The following is a 12,117-nucleotide window of genomic DNA, read 5'->3' as shown; positions in this document are numbered from 1 at the left end:
CAAAAAAAAAAAAAAAAAAAGCATGTTATTATTTCTGAAATGTAACAATAAAGATTAAAAGACCAATGGAATGCTGCTATTAATAATGGCTAACAAGCAGAAAAAAACTGTAACTTCAATGTTATATTTAAACTTTAAAGAATGTATTTGGTAAATACATTTTCTATGGCTTCTGGATGTACATACTCATATAAGTATATTTGTGTGTGTTTATGTATAAAATCTACAACACACAAGATACTCATTTTTCTTATTTACTAACTAGTAATACAATTATGCTAATAAAACCACAGAATATCACATTAAACAATCAATGAAAAGGCAGATCAATACAAGAAAATTTTCTACTACTAGTCTGTATGTCAACATCAATAAAAAACCCTAATATTACTATAAAAAATAAGTTATAACTTCAAAGTTTACTAATACATAGAAAAATCATATATAAACATCAATTTCAATGCACAAAAACTGAGTAGCACAAGAAAGAATTAAAATATTCTTACCACAATTTTTTTCCTCACAATTTTGGTCTTTCCGTAAATCTTTCTTAAATACATTTGGCATGTCAGCAGATATGTGGAATTCTATTCTCTTACTCCCTACAGGTTGTGGTTGGTCAAATACATCTGAAGGTAATAGCACAGGATGTAAATTGCTATTTAAAAAAAAAAACATGGCATGAGTTTATGATTGGAAATTGAATCCTGAAAACATAATTACAAAATTAAATTAAAAAAGCTAATACTAATTAAACATTTCTGACGCTACAAGCATTGCAAAAAGCAACTTAAGATTTTATATTTAATAAACCATAACAGGGCCTGGGATTTAGCTCAGTGGTTCTGCTGTCTGCCTCACAAAAGCAAGATCCTGAGTTTGAACCCTGGTACCAAATATAAATAAATAAACGTTAATTATTGTGTTAATGTGAGCTATTTGATTCCTAACTTAGAGATGAGGTAACTGAAACTAAAAGATGTTAATAATTTGCATAAATCATCTCAAAGGACTTGAGTACTGATCTTAAACCCTAGAATATATATGGAAAAAAAAGTCCACAGTTAATATGTTTTTAATGCACTGTATTTTCTACACTATGTAATAAACTAGTAGTCACTACCTATATGTCAGTGATTTTCTATAAGAATGCAAAAGAATCTCAATAATTTTTACATAGATTATATGATTTTATTCTGGATAAGTTATCAATGTTAATTTCATCCATTTGTTTTTACTGTTTAATGTGGCTGTTAGAATATTTCACATGGCTCATATTTGTTTCTACTGTTAAATCTCAAAATCCCTTTCTCAATTTATAACATTAATTACGATTTTCAAGGGAAGGATGCCTTATAGATAGGCTGAATAAAGTTAAAACTGCAACTAATGGTAAAAGGCAGAAAGGGATATAAAAAGACGGTAATATAAAATAAACAGCAGAAAACTTTGAGACCTGAGATACTCAGTATGCTGGTAAACTGATTTATGAATACTTATGAATTTAGCAAATAGGCCAATGATGAATTAAGTAAGCTGATAATCAACATGTCATACTGAGGATTAATTCGAGTTAACCAAGTACACAAAGTATATACAGACAAAACCCTTGTTTGGTAATTCTAAATAAGATTACCTTTGTGAAGCAGATGAAGATATATTTAACATATCTTTTATTTTTTGCTTTTTTCTCACATGGCGCTGCTTTGTAATCTTTGGTCTTTTGGGCTGAAGATTTGCTAGTTCCATTAGTTTGGTCATTCTATGTTGGGGGAAGAAGAGTAAAAAAGATTTCGTCATCTCAAAGCATGGTTATTTGAGACTTTTTGTTAAGCTTACATTTTTATAAAATGTAAATAAATTCTAACATGAATAAGGATATATATGGAATAAGGATAACTCTTAAACCATTAATCAGAGATACTCAATCTCATAAAACTTTACATTCTAAATTGTCTTGCTCTACTTATACTTTTACTCTAAGAGAATTAAAAAGAATTTAATAAATTACAACTCATCAATGTTTTTAAAAAAATGCTGTAACTTTATTAGTTACCAAAATACCTGGACTTAAAGCCAAAAAACTGAACAAGAAGCTTTAATATAACATCTGAACTTTATTGTTTTCTTGTCAAAAAGCCAAAAGACCTTACAAATATAGTAAATTATTATTAACATTTTGGTATTGGGGTTGAACTCAGGGGTCTTACACTGAGCTACATCCCCAGCCCTCTTCTCTTTCTTATTTTGAGATAGGGTCTTGCTAAGCTGCTAAACTGCCTACGATGGGCTTAAACTCGGGACTGCACCACCATGCCTGCCTAAAATTATTCTGATTCATTTTCTAATTACTAAACAAAGCATGGACTGAAGAATTTCATTGAAAACCATTTTATGCATAATTCTTGCAAATAAATCATTACAGAAGAAAGGTAACAAACTACTTGAGAACAAAGTTTTCAAATAATATACTCTGAAGTAAATTACACATAAATTCAAAAAGTGATGGATGAATGATACCTTGTATATAGACTTCCTCCGTTAGGAATATGAACAGTTAATATTTACCAGTTATTTGAAATATAGGTCTATATGTACATAAATTGCTCACTAAAAATATGCCAAACCTAATCAAGGGTAAGTATACATTGAGTAGTAAATAAATATTTCCAGTATCAATTATTTTTACCAGTTTTTAGAAGGTTTTGTTACATTTCTAGAAGATAAAAGAGAGGCATGCAATCAAGAGGTAGGCACATAAGTCTTTGTTCTCTCTCATGACACAAGGTAAATTATCGGCAGAATTCTATGCTACATTCTTAAATGGACACCTACATTAAAAAAAAAAATCACAAACAAGAAATGGTTTTGGCCAGTCTACATCTAGCATTTTTACTATCAGTATGTGTGTGTGTATATAATAAAGTTAAAAAAAGGTAAGTAATTAATCCTATTCAACATTTTTTATTTCTTTCCATCCTACCCCCCCACCTCTAGGTCAACATTTTAATATTTCTTTAAATTTAGCAACAAGTTAAAGATCCATCTACCATGGGCTGTTTCCCTAAATGTCTATTCACGACAGTCATTAACTCCCATTTTGTAGTTTCATGCCCATCTACATTTTATGCCTTCCTATTGAAATAGAACATAAATCACTATGAAGATAAACTATGACTCATTGATACCAAAATTGCTTACTATTTCCAGACACTGCCCAGAGTCTCCGCTTTGTTGCCAATGTCAACCATTCCTTTTACATTTGACTCTGTATAGTTACCTAAGATTTCCGTTATTTGCCGGTATCAGTTATATAGGCTAGAGATTGGCAAACTATAGCCCAAGGACCAAATCCAGCTAAGTACCTGCTCTGGTAGTGTTTGGCTGGAACAGTCACACCTACACATTTAGGTATTATCTATGGCTTCTTTCCTACTAGAAGAGTATTAACAGACTGACGTAGAGACACCTAAATCCCGGTAATCTGGAAGGCTAAGGTACCTTAATGAGATTGTGTCTCAAAATAAAAAGGGATGGGACTGTAGTTCAGTATAAAGGCCTAGGTTAAAGCCCCATTATCACCAGAAAAAAAAAAAAAGAGCTGAGCAACCTAACAGTTAAGACAAAGATCAAAGATGTGGCTCACAAAATCAAACCTATTTACTATTTACACAGAAATGCTAGGGAATTCCTATTTAAGCTAGGTTGTAGATTCTGTACTTGAATATTATTAACAATTTATTACCCCTTGTTAGAATCTTTGAAGTAATATATTCCAGAGAAATAAGCTGTCAAATATTCATATAATTGATGTTTATTATCTATAGTAATTATGTGTTATAAGGGTACCAACATTACTGAACAATAAATCACTATCCCTAGGAATTCAAGGTTATGTCCCTGCAACCTTCTGCTTGCAATGTTTCACCAAATGATTATTACATAACATGTTTTTATATGAGTTTAAGGTGACCTAATTTAATACACATTGTTGATTTATTAATATTGAACCTACAGTCACAATTTTTGCCTAAAAGAAGTTTATCTAATGTATGTTTCCCCCATAAGCCACACTTCTTTCTTAATTTTAGGAACACTAGACAATTTAACACTTTGAGGGCCAGTTTGAGCAGCAAAATTACCAGCAAAAAGTGAAAAAATATGACAACAAAACAAAATAAAATATTAAATCGACCATAAAAACAACTTGTGCATAGTGGTACTGAAAGAAAAAGGCAAAAGACCACTGCTACAGTTTGGACCTTGAATGTCCCCCAGAGTGCATGTATTAAAGCTTAGTTTTCAGGGTGACACTGCTGCGAGGTGGTGGAAACTTTAGGAGGCAGTATCTAGAGAAGCTCTTTAGTTCGCAGAAGGGACATGCCCTGAATGGTGATTGTGGAACTGTGGTCTCTTCTTCGTTTCTGTTCCTGACCATGGGGTGAGCATTTTGTACACCACATGCTCTTGTGCTTTATCACAGGCCCTAAGCAATTGACTATGGTCTGGAACTCTTAAAACCAGGAGACAAAACAAATCTTTCCTCTTTATAAGTTATTTAAGAATTTTGTTATAATGATGGAATGCTAATACAGTCACTATTCAAACCCTTTGGGAACCTCTATTTTGGGTGAATAATTTTTCAACATATTATACATAACTATATCCTAAAGATACTGTCGAACTGTGGAAGCACAGCAGGTATTGATTTTGGGGCTATAAATTTATCAACTAGTCAAATCTGCAAATATGAAACCCATAAATAAACTCAACTACATTTTGTAATATCCTAGTCACTGATTAAAAATTTATGCATAACTGAAAGATTTTCCTTGAGGGTAGGTTAGTATTCATTCTCACGTCTTGCTGTCATACAAGCTTGAAGGGTTGGGGGAGCTGAAAATAAATTCTATGACTATAAATTTCGAAGAATTATAAGAATATAGGAAGAGCAAGAGAGTATTTTTGCACATTCTGTTTCTTGAAATTAAACAATTATTCCACATTACAAACCTCTGGCGATCCTCCTCATCACTGCTTTCGTATTCTGATTCTTTACTAGACAATTCCTCATCTTCATCTGGCAAAGGAGGCTCCTCAGGGGGCCGAGGAGATGTAGGTGGAAGAGGTGCATGCAATGGCATATAGTCTTCATACTAATTAAAAATACAAAAACCTTGCAGCAATCTGTAGTATTTATAGAATCGATGAATTGTTTCCATTGAAATACTTGATTCTCATTTCCCTTTACAGCATGATAATCTTTTATATATTCCATACACATTCAGGGAACTACTGTGATAGACTATGAGCTGATTACAAATTTATTTTTGTCTTCTTTGCCCCTCAGCTACACTACAACTTGCAAACCTTCCTTCTAGTTACATTTCACTGAATTTTAACCAAGGAAATAAGAATACAAAACACTTTCCATATAATCCTTTCTTCCTGATCTGGGAAGATACATGGTGAACACATCAGGTTTTTAAATGACAGTAGAGCAGAAAATCCTTCTGGTCTATTTCTGAATTTGAATTGACATGACTGAGAAATAACTCTTATTGTACTGGAAGTCTTTAATTTTTATTTCCAACACCTAGCCTAATCTTAATAACTTTTCAATATAAAAATCATTGAAAGTGTAGGGGTTATAATGAAAAATTATGAAATAATAGATATAGTAGAAAAGGACTCAACACCAAATCAAATTGTCTTCTACCTGTATGTTAATACTCAAAATAATCTCAAGAGCTACATTTGCACAATAAATTCTAATAAAAATACTAGCAACTTTTTTTTTGATTTTTCCAAATGAAGCTCTACTTACAACATAACAATGGAATTTTTGATAATTGAGTTAAATGTAATTGACTTAAAGGAAGACATAATGGCTTAGTCATAGAACTGAACAATACTGGAAGAAATTTTGGCATCAACTACCAAAGTCATTTGTTTCATATTCTGGCTTTACTACTCTTTCACTGCTAAGCTTTATTATGAATATCATATTTCCTTTATAAACCATCCTTATTTTCAATGTATATCGAAGGTTACTACACTTGTATAATTTATCTTCAATAATCCCACTCAGCAATTTTGATTCTTGAAAATTTGAAGAGCATTCTTACCATGGGAGGTCGTGCAGTAATTGGTCCAAAAGGTGTGGGCAAATTCATTTTATTCATAAGGTGAAGCACCTTAAAAGTTGTAGAACATTTAAAATCTCATGGTATAAAATAATGACTCAATTTCCATTTTCTATGTCATAAAAAACTTGGTAATAATATTATTGATTAGTTTAGTATAAAAAAGTACATATCACTTGCCTTTATAATCACCAAGACAAGGGAAAATAAAGCACTGTCCTATCTCAGAAGGTTAGTTTGGTTATTTAAAATAGGTTTTCAAGTCTACCATTATTCTCCCTACTAAGAATGTACATCTCTTGTAATGTAAAACCTACTGATATACTTTCATATTCCTATTACTGATTGTTGTGAGACTATGTAACAGTGTACAACAAAACTACACAGCATCTGTATTTTCAATCCTGCCTGTTGGCAAAATTTTCAAACATTTGCTTAGTCAGGGTTCATTTGTCTTTTTTTTTTAATCTCTATATTAAAAGTATATTATAAAGTAAAAGACAGCATAAATTACATTTCCCAATCAGCTTCTCTGTTCTAGTATCCATTTATAACTACATTTTACAAGTCTCTACTTGAGAGTAGTATGTAATATTTCATTATCTGTCTGGAATAAGTCTAATAAACATCATTATAAAAAAGTCAAGAATCTACATGGAAAATAAATTATTGAGCTATACAAATACATACTTTGAGCAAAATAAGCTTTAATCTACTTACTTGTACATAGAACTTAGGCACACTTGCCAAAGCATTCACTATGTTTGCTAGGATTGTGCTTGAAGGTGGTGGGTACATATACTTGAGGCATGAATTCAGAGGAAAAGTCAGCCTAAAAAAATTTTTTAGATGTTTATTGTTTTAATAATTTCTTATCAATAATATCTTTTAGATAATCTGATAAAATACAAAACTGTATAAACGATATAGAGTAAGTCTTGACTGATAAACAAGTTCCATTCTGGGAGAACATTCCTAAGTCTGACAAAGTGAGTCTTAACACACCTATCTATGACCCAAATATACAATGTACATTGCTTTGTGCTTCCCAGCAGTGCCCTCCATATCACCACTGCTTTTCTTCTTGCTTTCACACATTATGGACTCTGAACAAGGATTATACTACTGTACATAATCACAATGTACAATAATTGTACAGCACAACAGTGACAATGCTCAGCAGACATGTGAGCTACTTCCACAATTCGTTCTTAACTATGAATTTTCATAATCATTCATATCTGTGAAAGTTCACAACCTGAATGTTTTAAATCAGGGATCTAATGTAGTACTCTTACATTTATCTTGATCCTTAAAGATGCAAATAAATATTTTTAGGAGGAAATTCTGACTGTATTATAGGAAACATTTCATCAAAGCTAGCTTACAGCTCTGAACAATTTAATAGATGCTTTCTTTGGATAAGCCTATAGCCCAGAATGTTTAACATATTACAATTATACATGAAATATATTAAAACACTTTTATTTTATATATATTTTTATATACCTACTTAGAGCAACAAAATAAAAATGGGAAAAATAATTTAAAAAGTGCTAACCCATGATTTGGAGCAATTCCATTTTCTACTGTTAAACAACCAAATTCTTTTTTTTCTTTATCATCTTCCACAGTGTCATCAGACCTAGAATACATAGAATCAAAGCTGATGCTATCTTTGGAAAGAAAAAAAAACAAAAAAAACCCAACAAACTTGCATGTAGAAAAGAGAAATTATCCTTTCAAATATAACAGTATGAAAACAGATTTGTTAAGGAGCAAAAAATATTTTTCAAGCGAATTTTCAAGAGTCAAAATTTCAATGAAAAATAAGCATAGTAGAATTAAACATTACTGAGTATCTTCTAGTATTACTATACCAACCCTCCACATTTTCACTACTTTTCACAGAAAGTTTATAAACATGGTATAATTCTTACTGACCCCCCAAAAAAAAACCCCTACAATTTATATGCTATATAAAGGTACTCCTATTTCTTTTAATGTATATCTTTCTCCATACTCATAGATGCCTAGGATCTATTTACCTCCCTCTTAAAATTCTGATTTAAATAAGAAAGGTACATAACTAGAGTCAGAGTTGGGAACTAAATACTAATATTTGATTTCAAGGTTATGGCTATTCATTACAACTTACTATCTCTAATAAAAGGACCTAATTCTATACACTGGAATCCAGAAAATCCAAAATATGAACTTATTGAGATTCAAAATGATGTCACAAGAGGAAAACTTCATACCTGACCTCATGTAACAGGTCACAAGCAAAAAAAACACAGGCAAGCTAAGAACACTGTATAAAATTAGTTTCAAGTTATGTGTATAAGGCATATATGCAACAAAAAATAACCTAATGTTTAGACCTGGGTACTATTCTTACTATAACTTCACATATATCTACAAATATTTCAAAACAATTTTTGAAATACTTCTGGTCCTAACCTTTTCAGATGTTGACTAATCAACCTACTTTCCCTCCCCCAAAAAGGGGAATGCTTTTTACCTGACTTCCCACTTTATTAAATCTTTACATTAAATTAACATTCAGGTTCTTAAAGCACAATTAGAAACAAAACCAGGTAGTTTTACTACAGTAGAGTTAGTAGAAAAATATATCATTTCTGTTTCAAATTATTTACTTGCAGTGTGAAAACAATCCCGTAACTATAACATTGATTTTTTAATAAAAAAAGAGAACACCTTTTAAAAATGGTAGGAAAACCTACATATCTACCTACCTTTTCTTTTTTTCAGTGCCTGAAGTAGGACATGGGGAATGAACTCGATCTTGTTCTTTTGCAAATTCAACAACTAAAGTATGACCTAGAAGTTTCAGCTGATGGAGTCTGGTCAATGCCTTTAGTTAGAAGAGAAGCAAAAATTTGGTAATTATACCAAACACATTTGCTAGTTACCATATATAATTTATATATATTTTTATTGCTGTTCTTAATGCTTCCAATATTCCCTTGGCTATTTTGTAACCATTTCTATTTATTTACTTATTTATTTTGTAGTAAATAAGTAACCCAGTAGTGCTGGGGATCCAACCCAGGGTCTTGCACATGCTAATCAAGTGATCTACCACTGAGCTACACATCCCCAGCTCTGGTATCTTTCCTTTTCAGGCTATCAAGTCTTTATTACTTACCAAAAGACTACTATTCCTAACTATTCTTTGTATAATTTAACAAAATGAAAATCTGGCTAACTCTCTCTACCATCTCTACTTAACTTACAAACCTGAAAATGCCAGAAAACAACAAGAAATTTGCCTCGTCTCATATTAAATTCAGAACCACAGAACTCTAGGTAGCCCCTAATGATGTCACACAATATAGCACAATCATATTCCAATTTTTCCTAGTCTCTAATATTTATACTTCTGCTTGTTCTTAACTTCACATTCTCTTAGCCTAGCACCTTGCTTTCTGAGACAACTGAAGAGATCAGGTAAAGATTATAGACTCCCACTGTAATTCTCTAACCACCAGCATCTGCATCCACATATTCTGTACATGCATCTGTCATCACAAATTAAATTTTAATCCAAATCTAGTTGCTTGACTTATATAATAAATTTTAGTCTCTCTTCTACTCAAGTCTTTACCTAATCTGGAGATAAGTGTTCTTCCATAAATTATTAATTTTCTGTCCTCTATTGGATCACATTTAGCAGTATTCCTCCCACCTTGAACATTGCTTCTTTTATGCTGTCACCACTATCTATTTTTATTCTTGCAGTAAAACTGCTTAAAAGTTATCTATATCTTCTACCTTAACTCCTTTCCCCCCATTCCAGTCAGGTTTATACTTTAAATCAATAGACAATGTCACAGATAACTACAAATTCTGTAGTGCCAAGCTAACAGTCGACCCTTAATCTTCATTATACTACATTTAACATAGTTGATACTTTTCCTTGATACATATAATATTTGGTTTGAAGACCTAATTTTTCTCATAGTTTCCATTTTAGCTTACTGACTTTTACTCCCCAATCTCTAGCTTGTGCCTTTTTACAATCACATAATGTTGGATTGCTCCAGAGCTCCATTCTTGGTCTTCCTTTCATTGGGTGGTCAGTTACGATTTGGATCAAAAATGTCCCCAAAAGGTATATGTGCTCAGAGGTGGGGCTTTTTGGAAGATTAATCCACTGATGAATTCACAGCTGAATGTGCTCTTAGGAGGTGGAATCTATTTGGAGGAAGAAGGTCATGGGCTGGGGTGGGTAATCTAGAAGGCTATATTCATGTTACCTGTCCCTTTCAGTCAGATCCTGCTCAGAATATTCTAGTGACTCCTCATTTTTCTTAAAAGTAAATGTCAATGTCCTTACTATAATGAGGACCCCACTACTCCTCTGACTTCAAATCCCATGATCTCCATTTCATTTCGACTGCTCCGTGACTTCCTTGAAAATAACAGGCACGTACACACTCAAGGATTTCTTTGCTGCACCTGTTCCTCAGACTGAAATGCATTTTTCCTAGGGATTTCCTCAGATAACTTCCTTCACCTTTGTCAAGTCATTGGTGAAATATGACCTAAGTACAACCTGAGTCCTCCTTTCCCCATCCAGTACTCCTTATTTTCTTTCTCTATTTTTCTTTTACTAGAGAATTATCTTTTAAAATAGTGAATAATTAAGTTTACTACTTATAATCTATGTTTTTCCGAATGTGTCAGTGAGGGCATCTCTATTTTTACTGACATATCCCAACACCTGAACAGCACCTTGCACATAGCACACATCAATTTTTGAACACATGGGATTTCCGATCTTAACTGAGTTACAATTTTAAGCGACCATTTGCATGCATCCTTATTTGTCTCCTTACTTTATTATACAAAGCAAGTTATAAAATGCTTCAATAACTTAAGACCCTAAATTAATTCTAGACTTTTAAATTGTCAGTGAATCCTTGATTATCTAAAATGAAGGCCATCTAAGCTGAACAGCTTCCTTTCAAAATGGATGTCACATATTTATTTTTAAGATTGTATGACTTCCTTTTTTTTTTTGGTACCGGGATTGAACTAAGGACCTTTTGCTAGCAAGGTGGGTGCGGTGCCACTGAGCTAAATCCGTGGTCCCATGCCTTTTCATTTTTAATATTAACTAACTGCCCTTTCTCAGATATCTACTTGTATTCTTAACATTTCTTCCTTTAATTTCTTATCAGTTTCCAGTAAGATCAAGTATACTCTAACCTAAAACCACTTGCCAGTAACCTCTTATTCAAATGCCTGGCTCCATATCCTATCTTCCAAGTTAATCTTGATCTTAAAATTATGTATTTTTCATTGTCATACTTTTTGTGTAATTTATAATGATATAGACACAGTTCGTTAGTCAAGGACTTTTTATCATGAAACAATAGAAATGATCCAAATTCGCATCAATAATAGAGAAAGGATACCTTAGCCTATAGTACTGGGTGAATATACTTAACTTGAAATGCTCCAACATCTGAAAAAGGCTACATATTTTAAATAACCTTTTCTTTTTTCGGGGAGGGTACCGGTGATTGAACTCAGGACCTTGAACTTGCAAAGCAGGCAGAGGAATCACTGAGCTAAATCTCTGGCCCAATAACCTTATTTTCTAGGAAGAAAAATTCCCTGTATATTACAAAAGTATTTCAAAGCCTTCTGTAATCTTAAGACCTATTGAAACAATCTGATAAATATTTCAAATAAATTAATGTGACATATAGTTCTGCCACACTGTTTCTTTGTCTATACAAAAACATTAGGTACAAATGTTTCGCAATTCATCTATGCTATATGCTCTACAATTCTCTGTTAATATATACCATTTGACATCACACAATTGCAATCCAGAATATGGATACAAAGGTTGAGTATCCCTTCTCTGGAATATGTAAGACCAGAATTCAGATTTTGGATTTCTTCTGATTTAAGAAAATCTGTATATATATAT

General features: G+C 32.2%; 1 protein-coding gene across 2 annotated transcripts in view; it reads right to left on the bottom strand.

The window, feature by feature from the left end:
- Rnpc3 (RNA binding region (RNP1, RRM) containing 3) overlaps window positions 1-12,117 on the bottom strand; it is a 24,128-nt gene that overhangs the window by 8,556 nt on the left and 3,455 nt on the right. For both annotated transcript variants that reach the window (XM_033758348.1, XM_010639096.3), the window contains exons 3-9: window positions 8,906-9,024; window positions 7,708-7,791; window positions 6,867-6,978; window positions 6,129-6,197; window positions 5,014-5,156; window positions 1,637-1,762; window positions 507-658 (exon numbers count right to left, since the gene is read on the bottom strand). In XM_033758348.1, coding sequence (XP_033614239.1) covers window positions 507-658; window positions 1,637-1,762; window positions 5,014-5,156; window positions 6,129-6,197; window positions 6,867-6,978; window positions 7,708-7,791; window positions 8,906-9,024 — 805 coding nt within the window. The remainder of the gene's footprint in view (window positions 1-506; window positions 659-1,636; window positions 1,763-5,013; window positions 5,157-6,128; window positions 6,198-6,866; window positions 6,979-7,707; window positions 7,792-8,905; window positions 9,025-12,117) is intronic.

Source organism: Fukomys damarensis, unplaced genomic scaffold (genome assembly GCF_012274545.1).
Source record: "Fukomys damarensis isolate Sample0158 unplaced genomic scaffold, DMR_v1.0_HiC HiC_scaffold_33, whole genome shotgun sequence".
NCBI lineage: Eukaryota > Metazoa > Chordata > Mammalia > Rodentia > Bathyergidae > Fukomys > Fukomys damarensis.
This window is presented reverse-complemented; position numbering and strand designations above follow the sequence as displayed.